This window comes from Aedes aegypti, chromosome 3 (assembly GCF_002204515.2).
Source record: "Aedes aegypti strain LVP_AGWG chromosome 3, AaegL5.0 Primary Assembly, whole genome shotgun sequence".
Lineage (NCBI taxonomy): Eukaryota > Metazoa > Arthropoda > Insecta > Diptera > Culicidae > Aedes > Aedes aegypti.
In genome coordinates this window covers 395,581,435-395,595,509 of record NC_035109.1, presented here as the reverse complement: position 1 = coordinate 395,595,509, position 14,075 = coordinate 395,581,435, and the positions used below count along the sequence as shown (strand labels likewise).

Sequence of the window (14,075 nt, the reverse complement as noted above, 5' to 3'; positions counted from 1 at the left end):
ACTGGTTCTTCAGGTGGCTTCATTTTAATCGCCAACGATTCCTTACAGAAATTTCCTATGCATCAAGATAGGCCGAGAAATTACTTGTCAGCAGCGAATCAGCCTTAAACAACCTAATTGATGACGGATCCTGCTCCATTAAACTCAAAATTTTTCTAACATTTTTGGAGTTTTCAGAATAAATTGGATTATTCACGTGTCATTACAGTAAATCGTCGCTCAATAAGCAAGTAATCACCACACACAAACAGACGTAACATTCTAATTGTTTTCATCGTACAGCAGAATATCGCCCAATTCTAATATTTGGTAGTTGGCCGATGGCCCACTCATGGCACTCGCATCACTTTTATTCAAATTTGACGTTTGCTCACAACCACCACCTAGTCCACGGTTGGCCAAATGAAGTATTCCTAGCATTCGGCGTAAATGTTCACGTGACTATGTTTTAAATTGATAAGTTCTAGCTGTTACGTCTGTGTAATCACATTGATTGATTAGAATTCTGTTAAATAGGAACAAGGTTGGGGCTGATTCACAAATTTCATAACGCTTTAGAGGGTGGGTGGGTGTCCAAAAGTTGTTACGGATCATACAAAAACTGTAGAGTATCAATACAAAAAAGCGTCATGAGGAGGTGGGTGGGTGTCCAAAATGGCCAATTTTAGCGTTATGAAATATATGAACAAGCCCTTGTTTAGCGATGAAACATTTGCAGTTTTTAGTAGTTTGATCGGAAGAACATACTTTACTAAATATAACACAAATTTATTGCCCTTCAATATCTTTGTTTTGATATTATAAATGATTAAAGAAGATGTCAATCTGAAGTCTCAATGACATTTCAGTCCACAGATTGACAGCTCGACCCGAAGTAAAATTTGCCGAGCGGTTATTCACAAGTGATTCTCATACTAATAGGTATCAAACGCGTTTTAAAAATAGTTCCAGGACATGGACAAATCTGAAAATTTGGATTCTAGTTCACTTTTTAACGTAGAATCAGAAGGTGTGAAATACTGGATAGCCCTAAACAAGCCAATTGAAAATGTGATAATTAATAGTCACATCGAATTTTCTATATTCTTACAATCTGGGGATTGGCCTTTTGGAATTGATGCGCGAGAAATGATTAATTTTCATTACCGGGTTTAATTTCATTTTCCGTATCGTTCCTTCTGGCTGTCAAATCTGGTTTTGTTTACCAAACACACGTGCGTCGTTATCGTCCTTCTCGTGCAAGCCGGTAGTGATCATATTCTAAAATCAGTGAACTTTATTTTCCAAAAATCTATTTGAAATATGGAAGTTGAACCTATTGCCAGTGATTCGGTACCGACAACCAAGCCTGAAGAAGTGAGTGCAGAACCAGACGTGGCAGTAGAAGCAGTGGCAGAGGACGATTCACCGAAAGAACAGACTCCGGTGAAGCCCGCTAAAGAAGACGAGTATGCCTATCTGGATTCGACCGGCTTTACGTCGGAAAAGTTCAAGATTGAGGTCCGGAATCTGCCTAAATATTATGGAATTGCCGTGAGTAGAATAGTGGTGCACGCATACCTGAAACCACGATATAATGAACCTAAAATTTCGTGGTTCCAGGTATGCGTGTGGTGGTCATGAAGTAGGGTCCTTAGAAATACATATACATTTTCCAGGAACTTAAAAAACTTTTGAACTCGGAACTATCGCTGTCTACAAACAAGATCAAAATAATGCGACCGGGATGTCCATTCTTATTCGTTTGTTTCCGGGATGAAGATAGTCGCCAGGCAGCCATAAAAACCCTGAACGGATACATCTGGAAGAACAAGAAACTTCAGGCCTTTGAAGCGAAACCAGCGCCGGATCCTTTGGTCAAACGACGGAACGAAGCCGCGGGAACGGATGGAGTCGTCACCGTGAAGAAACGCAAGACTTTGGAAGAATCCGTTACGGCCTTGGCCTACCTGAGCTATGAAGATCAACTGGTTCAGAAGCAATCGGAAATGCGGAATGTGCTGATTAAGCTCGGCAAGGAAATCTGGAAAACGTGTCCCGCTCTGAGGCCTTACGTCGAGGAGCAAAGAAAGCTGCACGATGGATTACCGTGTAAGCTGGAAAGGATTCGGAAATCACCGCAGACCGATGGCTATCGCAATAAGTGCGAATTTTCTATCGGAAAGGATGATCAGGGAGAGATTCGCGTAGGGTTCAGAGTTGGGAGCTACTCGAACGGGTTTTTGGATGTGGAATCGCCCCAGAACTTGAAGAACGTTTCCGACAAGATGAAGGATACGGTGAAGTTCTATGAAGAGTTTGTTCGTAACTCCAAGTTGGATATCTATAGTCCGGAAACGTATCAGGGACATTTCAGACAACTGACCGTTCGGACTTCTAGCAGTACGGGAGACGTTATGGTAGTCATTGGAATTCATCCTCAATCGCTGACTGAGGAAGAACTTGCTCAATTCAAGGACTCCATTGTGGAACATTTCACCTCGGACAAAGGTAAAGAAATCGGAATCAGTTCCATCTATCTGGAAAAGATAGGAAAACGGGAATCTGGACAGACAGTTAACCCAGTTGAACATCTTCACGGCGAGACCCATATTGTGGACGTTATCCACGGTTTAAAGTTCCGCATCAGTCCTCTTGCATTCTTCCAAATCAATACTCCCAGTGCCGAGGTGCTTTATCAGTGTGCAATTGATTTGGCCGATGCTACCCAGCAAACGAGCGTCTTGGACATCTGTTGTGGAACGGGAACGATTGGTCTGTGCTTTGCCAAACATTGTAAGCAGGTGCTGGGCGTTGAACTCATTCCACAGGCCATTGAAGACGCGAAGTACAATGCCGAATTGAATAAGATCGACAACTGCAAGTTGTACGCTGGAAACGCCGATGACTTGATAACGTCGCTGATTCGAAATGCCAACATCCAGGCAGGGGAGAATTTGGTCGCGATTGTGGATCCTCCGCGGGCAGGATTGCGTAAGTTGGATAGATATTACTGCCCATAAAAGCATAACTGTCTCATATTGATTTACGAACCAACACCTTTTTTCATCGCAACATTAATGTTTTAACACACACTTCATTACGCATGTGAAAATGTTTACACTTTGTTTGAAAATGTTGTGGAAAAATATGAAGTTAGTGCAGTCCCATATTAAAAAATAAAGGCATAACAGTCTCTATATGAACTTTGAACCCCAATAGCAACTGCAAAACTGGAATTATGTTAGACTTAATATTTTTTACCGATTAATATTAGCAAAAAGAGTATTCTATGGGGTTGAGCTAAATGAATATGGCTTTAAAAAATTTACTAGAACATTTTAAACATTTGTATGAGAATGCAAACTTCAAACTTTGAGCGCTATTTTCTCAATGCCTACTTATTCCATATGGGACAGTTATGCCTTTATGGGCAGATTAATAGTCTTCACAATGTGTCTCAAACCGTTATTAACGGAAAAACATCACTTCTTCACGGGTCTGAGAAAAGGACATTCGGCATGACGGTCATTTGTCGAACTAATCTTGGTTATGCCAAACGGCCATGCCAAATGACTCGCTTTCCGTTTGCACCCAGCATTTAAAACATGGGGTTTCCAAGCATCCTCTCCGTGAATTTGAAAATATTTCATGGAGGATAATGAAATTTATAGTGATTTGAAGATATATTTGGCATGTATTTTAATGCAAGTCTATAAAAAGTGTATTTTCAATCAAAGGACTTCAAAGAGACTTTAGTAAAGTATGGTTTCAGACAAACCGTGTCTTCAGATAGGATAATTCAACGATATCTTTACAGACGTGCGATCGATCACTCAGTTGCGCAATGCTCGGGGCTTGAACCGGTTGATTTACGTGTCCTGTTCGCCGAACAGTGCCGTTAAGAATTGGGTTGACTTGATGCGTCCCTGCTCAAAAGCGATGCGAGGAACTCCATTCGTCTTGAAGAAGGCTATTCCCGTGGATTTGTTTCCGCATACACCCCATGTGGAACTTGTATTGCTGTTCGAGCGGGAACCAGACAAGGAAGCGGAAACCGAAGCCGAGGCGGTTGAGAGTGAGGCGAAGCAGGAGGCCGAGACTAAACCCGTGACTGAGGAAGTAAAGGTTTGTGTGACAGCATTCGCTAAATAGCAAACTGCTTAATGACCTGATATTTTAATATGTTTTTGCAGGACACAGCTGAAGTTCAAGAATAATTTGTATAGTATATTCTCTTTGGTATGTATTATCGTATGGAAAAAAGTGATTTATTGAAATTCCTAATATCGTTAACATCAATTAGAAAGAATCACCTTGAAAAAACTTCTTATGTACATCATTTAACGCTAAAGACACAACAAAAATGCATCCACGTAACATTTTCGTAAAAAATAATTAATTCTTCGAACATTCTGAGTAATCTTAGATCTACGAAAACAGTATGATTTCTAAAAATGCTGGACATTACCGTAAGCTACCGTCGTTGGGGGTAAAAATGGGTCAGAAAAGGATATGTACGATTTTTTTTGAATAACTTTCGCAATTTAACTCCAATAAACTTAAAATTTGGTGTGTATGTACCAGGCTTGGGAACTGTGACCACTATTCATCACAGTTCATCGATTCTGCCAGTCAACCAAAACACAAAGCAGCAGCAGCATCAATAACATCAGGCGTTGCGCTGCCAACGGTTCACACACTGCTTGAATGTTTTTGTCTCTCCACTATGGCCGTTTTCAGGCAGCCATCTCGAGGTGGATGATTGAAAAAAAATGTTAAATAATAGCGATTGAATTATTTAACATTTCAAAGGCCGGTTCTTCAACTTCAGCATAACAAACGTTCACAGCCCTCACTCCTAACTGATGATAAAGACGCTTTTTACGCGTAGCTCGAACGCGAAGTATGACAGCTGCCCTAGCCACGACGTCAAAATTATAATATCTAAACGCTCAGGTTGGCCAGGAGGAGGAGTTCAGACCGACTATTGGAAAGTTCAGCGCCCACCGGCTGACGAACGAAAACGGCTTACGACTAATTGATTTCGCCGCCTCCAAGAATATGGCCATCCGTAGCACCTACTTCCAGCACAGCCTTCCATACCGATACATCTGGAGATCACCACAGCAGACAGAATCACAAATCGATCACGTTCTGATTGACGGACGGCACTTCTCCGACATTATCGACGTTAGGACCTATTGTGGCCCTAACATAGACTCTGACCACTATCTACCAACTACCGACGGCCGCCCTAGTATGACCTAGAGTGGCTTAAGCAACCGGATACACAGTGACCATTTGAGCAACATTGCTTAGGAACGTCTGTGTGATGATTGTTATAGAGGCCTATAAAAGCAAATGCAGGGCAGGAGCTTAGGGCAGATTTGAAGCCCCAGTACTACCTCTATCGCTTTTGTCAAAAAAAAATATAAGTTCAAGAATCTCCAGTCGAATATCTTAATAACATCTTCTAGAATCAAGCAAAGGGTTCAATCGGAATCAGAAATGAACCTCGCCATAAGATATATATCCATAAAAATCTTACAAGTAAAAAGCTAGTTGTGAAATATTCCATGTATTTTGGAGTTGATTCGCCGTGCAAAATGGCAAAAAATGCTTGAGGATCGCAAGAAATCTACTAAACATATTACTAGGAAGCTTTTAGCGTAATTTCTACAGTCGACTCTCCACATCTCGATGTTCTATATCTCGATCTCTCTCGTTATGTCGATGATTTCTTAGATCCCTTCATTTTTCGTACAATTTCTCGCTCTACATATCAATATCTCCGTATCTCGATGTGTGCCTGTTGATTTTTCGTTCCCTATTTTCTCTCTGCACTGTAAGACCAAAGTACTCTTTAAAGGGTAAAAAAGTACCCTCTTTGAGAGAAACTAGTTTAACTCATAAAAAGAGTAAAGGGCCTTTACTCATTAAAGAGTAGACGGCTTGTACGTCAAATCAACGAGTGAATTTTACCCATTATCTAAAATATCGTTTTTGCGAAACAGAGTAAAATTTACTCTTTTTTTCGAATTTTAAATTTTAATTAATTTTAATATTCATTTTCGAATACAAAATCATCAGCTCTAAGACCTATAAATACAAGAAAAATTTATTCAATAAAAGATTTACAATAACAATTTTGATCCAAGAGAATAATCCATTCGTCAACAAGCTTAATGGGGCAGCTGCTCCTAGTAGTTTTATACAGTGGGACATGCAACGGGATGTATTGAGCAGCAAAGTCATTCTATAAAATATTTTATGGTTTGTTTATATAGATGAAGCGAAAAGAAAAGAAACCTACCTTCTATGAATCCGCATTTTTAAATGCTTATTACTGTTATAATATTAACAAACTAAATAACAACAAACGCTGTTTCGTAAATCTAATATACAAAATTGCAAGAATTTTTTCACCCATTAAAGGGTAAAAAGACGGAATATATAAATGGGCATAAAATACCCTTTATTTGATAAAAATAAGGTACCCTTTATTTGACGTTTCCATATATCAGAAAATAAAGTGTATTTTTCCCACATTAAAGGGTAATGCCGAGTTTACAGTGTGTATGTCGATATGATGGGGCCTTCCTTAGCCGAGTGGTTAGAGTCCGCGGCTACAAAGCAAAGCCATGCTGAAGGTGTCTGGGTTTGAATCCCGGTCGGTCCAAGGCGGCATCCACAAATTACGTAACGCTCTAGGGGGAGAGGGGGGGGGGGGGGTGTAGGCTCAAGCGTTACGGCTCATACAAAAATATAAAAATGGTCATACAAAAAGCGTTACAGACGGGGGGAGGGGGTCGAAAATTTTCAATTTTAGCGTTACGTAATAGGGGAAAAGCACCAATTTTCGACCCAGCACTAATTTTCGACCCATTCATACGATTTCGGCCTACTTTGTATGGAAATCCGAAAATTGGCACAGAATTCTTGTAGGTCGAAAATTAGTGCTTTTCCCCTAAATGGACGCTGCCCAAGATCTTTTCGTAAAGAAAATTTCCTTGACTTCCCTGGGCATAGAGTATCATCGTACCTGCGTATACGAATTCAAAAAATGGCAACTTTGGCAAAGAAAGCTCTCAGTTAATAACTGTGGAAGTGCTCATCAGAACACTAAGCTGAGAAGCAGGATCTGTCCCAGTGAGGACGTAAATGCCAGGAAGAAGAAGAAGAAGAAGATGTCGATATGACCAATACCAATGTGGTTACTAGACCAAATTTTTGTGGTTCAAAACAAATAAGAAACATGCAAGGACATTTGATTGCTTATTATTTTCTTGGCAACGGAGTGTTTTTCAATCTATAGTATTCAGTAAACATTTGATCTTTGTCTCGATCTCTCCCTATCTCGATGGTCCCTTCGATATCGAGATGTGGAGAGGCGACTGTAATAAAATTAATTCAGCGTGGTAAACTCAGAAACAGCGGCATGCAGAATAAATACATCTGGCGGTGAAAAAAAAATCGTTGATGTTAGCGGCGTGGCACAGCTGTACTTGCGTGGCACACCTCTCTGCTCTCAGAAATGTTTCAGGACGTCACAGTTTTGTGCTGCAAATAGGGTAAATTATGTATTTTGGACAGGCTAAGGATATGGCTGGAAACAGCGATCGATTAACTGCATAAGATACTAATATTGTATTACGTAATGTTACTTATATGCTTGATGTCTTATTGTACTTTGAGTTTCTGGGGAGAAAAAGCTTACAAACTGTAGCGTAGTGTAGTTTTTAGCGGCTTGTCTGTATACATTTCGGACATCAAATATGTATTTTGAACACCCACATGTGAATACAATTTGGACAGGGGCGTTATCTCAATATCTATTCAGTGGTTTCTTAAAAAGACGGTCATATCATAATGTTTTTAGAGTTTACATGTGACTTATGCATTTTTTCGCTTATTGGATGTGTATATTAGTGATAATCAATGATTTCATTTAACCCGTATAGGCCTGAGTGAAAGCAAACATACTGAAACCCTCACCGCTCAGCGAATTCTTAACGGATTCAAATGATTTTTTGTCAGTTCACTGGTCCACATATCTAGTTTATAAGAGTGGCCAGAGGAACTCGGAAATATTCATGTGGCCGGAGTTATTCCGGTGGGTCACTGGGTCAAGTCGGGTAAAAAAGGGCTATTTTTAAGGACATGCCAAGTTACCTTTATTTACTTGCAATGACAATCATTTTAATTAGCATAAATCATTAAGATCTGATATTCAACGTTATAAATGAAGAGTTTTGCACCATTTAAAATATATCGGATGTGGCCATTCAGACGTAATGCCCGGAAGAACCGTCTGTAGATTTGTTGGATACTAAACCGTTTCAATTCTTGAAAATTAGAAATCAAACATAATTGTGCACTAAAATGCGTTCCCATAAGCTTGGCATAGATGTTCGGATACAAATTGGTCACTTTATCGTAAGTTTGAGGCATCCCGGGACCCGAAAATGGTCATTTGTAGGATTAATCAAATGCAAAACTCATAGTTATCCAATTGAATCGTTTCTCAAAAAGTTTACACTGATGCAATTTTCATAAAATTCCGCCATGTAGTGGCCACATTATAGCCGATTCCGGAAATTATCTGTGACTTGAAATTTGTCTACCTTCAGGGGCACAAACGCACAGTACCCTTCTCACCCGACCTGACCCAGTGATCCACCGGAATAACTCCGGCCACAGGAATATTTCCGCGTTCCTCAATCCATTCTAGAAACTAGATATGCGTGCCAGTATACTGTCAAAAAATCATTTCAATCCATTAATAATTCGCTGAGCGGTGAGGGTTTTAGAATTTTTGCTTTTACTCAGGCCTATACGGGTTAATGCAAGCAAATATCATCAGACCCACGAAATACGCCTGCAAGTATGCATGCATGCGACTTTCAAGTGCGTTTCATCTGATGGCCAAATTATATCAACAGAACAAAAACCGTAATATATTTTGGACACCAGCTGATTTATGCCTCATATACTCATGTTAAGATTTTAGATGAACTTAGCATCAATTTTAGACATATTTTATCAGATGGCCACCTTTAAACTTTTTATGAATGCCATTTCTGAGCGCTATTATGGCGTTTAATGTATGTTCTTCAAATGTACATCCTCTTGCATTCGTAGGTTTCATAAATGTTCTGTTGATACAATTTACTATTTTGATATTTTTGAAGCCAATTTGTAACTGTTATGAAAATGGCCATCATTAATAAGTAGCATAGTGTATTAATAATGCAATACATATTTTTTTGTACATAAATTGTTCATCATCTCTTTGTAAATGAGCATAGAACGACCAGCCTGTCCAAATTATATGCATGTCTAAGTTATATACGTTACCGTATAACTATAAAATATAAGCACATGAAAATTCATTCCTGTTCTGCATTAAGTACATAAATGAGTAAACATGCTTGTAATCTTGCATACAAGTTGATTGAAATTTGATTGAAAAAAATAAAATAAATATTTTTTCAAAAGTACCGCAAAAACTTAAATTTTTATTTTTGTCAAAAATCATAGGGTAACTGCGCCCTCTAAGGAAAGAAGCGTTTTTAGCTATGAAGAACATTATTATAAGCTTTTTTTAAATCATTATCCCATAGACAAACATGTTTTCTATCAAATAGTAGAAACAGCCATCCATTTTCATTTTTCTGGAGTTAATAAACCAATTTTTATAAAATGCTTGCTTATCTGCATTTTTATTTTTTGCGGGGTAAAACGCACCACCTGATCTCGGCGTTATAGTCGTTCGCGCGCACGCATGTACAATCATGCTTGCAAATACGTTGCATACATAAGGGCGTTTGATCAGATGTCATTGTTCGATTATAGTATACATGCTGATTCGAAAAATGTGCATTTGTAAGGTTCAAATTGGCACGTAACTACAGCTTGGCATTACGTTTGCTGGAATTTGAATTCAAACGGCTGTTTTGGTGTTATGAAATAGGTGTGGCCGTTTTGCCCCACGAGTTGATTAAAGTTTAAGTCCTTCAATACGCTTTTTAATGATAAATTAAACACTTTTTTTGCATGGAATACAAACTATGGGAGTGCACAAGTCGATTCTCGATGATAGTTTCAAAAGTTTAGTTGTTTATCGACCTGAAAAATGACCTAGAAAATAACACAAAATTACAACGAAAACAGCGAAAATCGTTTTTTCGAGTTTTTCACGGTTTTTGCCAGGAAAACACTTAAAAATATATGTAGGTAAGCATTATAATACATTTTATATTATCTCGGGTGAAAAACAGCGTCCCAAAGCACGTCGTTTGTTCAAAACAAGGGCAGCGCGTTTTATAAATCCTTCACTGAAAATAATCCACACGTTCGATCCTAATTCTTTTCAACGTGGATCCGTCGTGTCGAATTGTAAGGTGAAATGACGTGTAAAACTTGTGATTCTGTAAAGGATTGACTTCGGTTCGATAGCTAAGTCTTTTACACATGATTTGAACGTGTTTGACAATGGCGATATCCATCACTAGTACAACTAGTTTGTCTATCATGACAAGGACTCACATTTGCCATCCATGCGCGAAGTGCTTAATGACATGTTATTTTTGGAGAAACCGGGTGCCTGTGATGGGTGCCTGAAATCAGAAAATTAAACAATCGCCAATAAATCGTACTGCAAAGTTTTCGATAATTTGTAAATTAACGTTTTTTACATTTGAATTTGGATTGCCGATAGCGACTGGTTTTACACCATCGTTTGATGTGTTTTACAATTAGTGAAATTTCACGTGTGAAACACATTGATCGAGCTTGTAGAATGTTTTCAGTGTTGTTTAAAACGTGTTTTGATCGTTTGTAGATAGCGACAAATGATACTTAGATCGAAAATAAAAATTTGGGTATTAGAGGGTTAAGGTTTTCGCTCTTCGGATTCATTATTTTTATGTCGTAATTTTGTTTACATGTCCTGATTTTTTTTTTTCAGTCATGTACAGCCATGTAGTTAATTAATGATCAAGTTGTAGGCAATTCCCACCTAAAGAATCTAGCTGTTATAAGGTTTTGACGTTTTGAGGTTTACATATCCACTTGTGAAATGTACAAATTGAAATTGAAACTGCGAAGATAAACCACGTGTTCCCTATTCGCTAGATGGGCGCTCCAACCAATAAGCTGCGGAGCCCCTTGAGAGACCCCGACGCTCGAAGTCGAACTTAACTCGATTACCTCAAAGCACATGGGAACATCATTTCGCAGTCTAAAGCTAAGTATGCTGTTCCGCCCAAGAAAAGTAAAAATTTCTGCCCAAGAAATGGTCAAGAAATTTCCTACAGTGAGCTCCATTTGAATTGACATTTCTTTTCAACTGCGTACTGCGATCAAAGAAAAATGCTTTTCTTGAGCATTTCTTGCAAGAAATTTCCCACGCATCGAGATAGGCCATTTCTTTTCTGTTGAAGTGCATACTTGAGGGGTCTATTTTATAAGTCGACTCGATCAAAATGATTCGACTGAAGTCACTGTCGACCAAAAAAATTGCTCGACACGGGTCTGTCACTCGAGTTTTTCGACAGTTGTCACTCTATGTGACTGGATTACTATGGGAGTCGATGGGTGACATCTGAAATATGCATGTTTACTTTGATCGACAGTATCTACAGACGAGTCACATGAATCTGCTCGATTTATAAAATAGGCCCCTAAACTTCGTTCGGATATATGAGATGTATATCCAGCTTTTTACGCTAGCATGCCATAAAATTTGAATAACCTCCTTCTGACAAGTCTTGCCCACACTATAATTTTCTTTATGACAAAATCAAAGCAAGCTTTGTGATGTAAAAAATTGTCATTGAAACATCAAAAGTCTTCATTCTTGGTTTTGAAAATAGAAAAAAAAGTTTCTTTTTTAATTATTTCATTATTTATCATTATTTTAGATCAATGAAAAGCGTTTGGAAGCAGCAACTTGGAGAACATGTTTTCTTTTATCATGAAGAATCTGCATGGCTCTACAAGCTGGACAAAAAACAAGTTGTTAAAATGTTTTCTTCAGCGTGACCACTGAGAAACGGATTTTTCATTTCTACTGAACGCTCTTGTACTTCGATAAAGTGTTTAGAGGATATTATAAGTTTAAACACATTTTACTCGAAAATAGACTATAAAAAGTTAAAGGCGCAGATTGCCTGCTGGTTTTCAAACTATGCCATGCTATGGGAATAACCTTTTTTTTCTCCCACACTTTTAAGAATCATTCGATTGCACGCAATCAATCGAAAATAATACCAATCTATTTCCATAGACTAGCCTCTTCTTAATCATGCGATATGTCTTGCTTATGCTAAGAGTCGGAAGGGGTAAGACTTGGTGTCGAATGAGGTGTCATCACTCGACACGCTGTTATTTAGTTGATATTAGTCAGACATTATTCGAGGAGATAGCAATTCGTTCCCGATTTTCAGAAAAACCATGTGCATTTGAAAAAGCCTTCCAGCTTGTTCCCATTGGGCCAACAACCATGTACGGCTCATATCCATGGATGCTCCCATATTGGCTCATACTAGGTATTTTAGAGAATTCAACCATGATGCAGATCTTATCGTATCCATATATTGCTCATTCCGAAGTTTTTAGGATGCTGTCATTGTATTCCTAAAAATAAAACAAATTAGTTACCAAAAAAAAAAACGTTGAAAAAATAGAAATTGAAGCTCCTGTTACTACAATAATGTACAAACAAATGTAAATAGTGAAAATTTTTGACAGTTCAATCAACAATCTTAAAAAGCAGCCTACTGAGATCAAGTTATAAAACTTGTGGACAACAAATGTCAAATATAATTCACCCCCTGTAGTTTATAGCTAGCGTAAAAAGCTGGATTTGACACATACATCGTAATGTACATGTATACATCAAAGCGAGCGAGAGTTATTTTTAAACGTCGGCTTTGTGACACGTAAAAGGGACATTTCTCTCATACTAGATTCGCTGTCAAAATAACTTTGGTAAAAAGACGAAATTTTAATCAAGGCAGCATCCATTTATTACGTAACCGCCCTTCCGTAACGCTTTTTGTATGAAAAATTTCATTTTTTTTTTGTATGAGCCGTAACACTTGAGACCACACCTCCCCCCTCCCCCTAGAGCGTTACGTAATTTATGAATGGCGCCTAATGCATCATCAAAGTGCCCAAGTTGTTATTTTAACCTTTACGGTAATATAATAGAGAGGAAGTTATGAATTGTGATGATTTGGGTGATATGAGTAGGACCATTGGCTCATGGAAACATCGAACAGAAATGCATTGGAAAGCTGCACAGCATGCTTACACAATTAACAAGGTACACACTTAAAAAAAATTACGGATTACGGTGAAATTTCACCGTAATCTCAACAGCTGAAGGTTCGGTGAAAAATCACCGAACAATCTGTAAAATCGTCGAACGAAATCATAAAGAAAAACAAGAAAATGGGTCGACCGGGAATCAAATTCCCGACCTTTCGATCAGGAAGCAGGTTTGCTACCACTAAGCCAGCTTTCACTGCTTGTTAGTGGTGTGCCAAAACTGAAACAAAAGGAAGCTCATGCCTGCTAGAGCGGCTGTCACACGATTTCACAGAAGTTCGGTGAAAATAATGCTTTTACCGAACTGTTCGTTAGTATTTCACAGGGTTACAGTAAAATTGTTTGTTTCACGGATTTTTTCCGGTAAAATAGAAGATTTCATCGATTTTCTCCGGTAAAATAGTTGATTTCACGGATTTTGTCGGTAAAATAGTAGATTTCACAGGAAAATCTGTATTTTTGTTGTTTACAGTTCAAATTCGGTGATTTATTTCACAGGATACTGCGATTTTTTTTAAGTGTGTAGGGTCTTTACTAGTGTGAACATCAAATTTGATTGTGAACATGTGACATCGTTCCTATCGGTCATTTACTCATCAGTCCGATTGAATTACTCTTTTTAGCATCTTATTTTTTATTATGGTTTGAAGAATGATTTATTAGTGTGTGATGATAATTTTGTACATACATTGCAGTAATTCTATTAAAATTTCACCATAGTCTCTGGGTCATTTAAATCGATAATTGCTGAATTTCAT

At 38.3% G+C, this 14,075-nt stretch overlaps 1 protein-coding gene across 1 annotated transcript; it reads left to right on the top strand.

The window, feature by feature from the left end:
* Positions 1-1,206: 1,206 nt before the first annotated feature.
* Positions 1,207-4,266, top strand: LOC5565421 (tRNA (uracil-5-)-methyltransferase homolog A). The gene is made up of 4 exons (XM_001649726.2): positions 1,207-1,533; positions 1,659-2,973; positions 3,800-4,107; positions 4,176-4,266. The coding sequence occupies exons 1-4, from the start codon at positions 1,303-1,305 to the stop codon at positions 4,197-4,199; spliced, it is 1,878 nt and encodes a 625-aa protein (XP_001649776.1). The 5' UTR covers positions 1,207-1,302; the 3' UTR covers positions 4,200-4,266.
* The last annotated feature ends 9,809 nt before the right edge of the window (positions 4,267-14,075 follow it).

What these genes read in the sequence shown, in the direction of transcription:
- LOC5565421 (XM_001649726.2), top strand. Translation starts at nt 1,303, where the DNA reads ATGGAAGTTGAACCTATTGCCAGTGATTCGGTACCGACAACCAAGCCT. An exon ending in TCCTCCGCGGGCAGGATTGC is followed by an intron (nt 2,974 to 3,799) that starts GTAAGTTGGATA and finishes ATATCTTTACAG; the next exon opens with ACGTGCGATCGATCACTCAG. An exon ending in CCGTGACTGAGGAAGTAAAG is followed by an intron (nt 4,108 to 4,175) that starts GTTTGTGTGACA and finishes ATGTTTTTGCAG; the next exon opens with GACACAGCTGAAGTTCAAGA.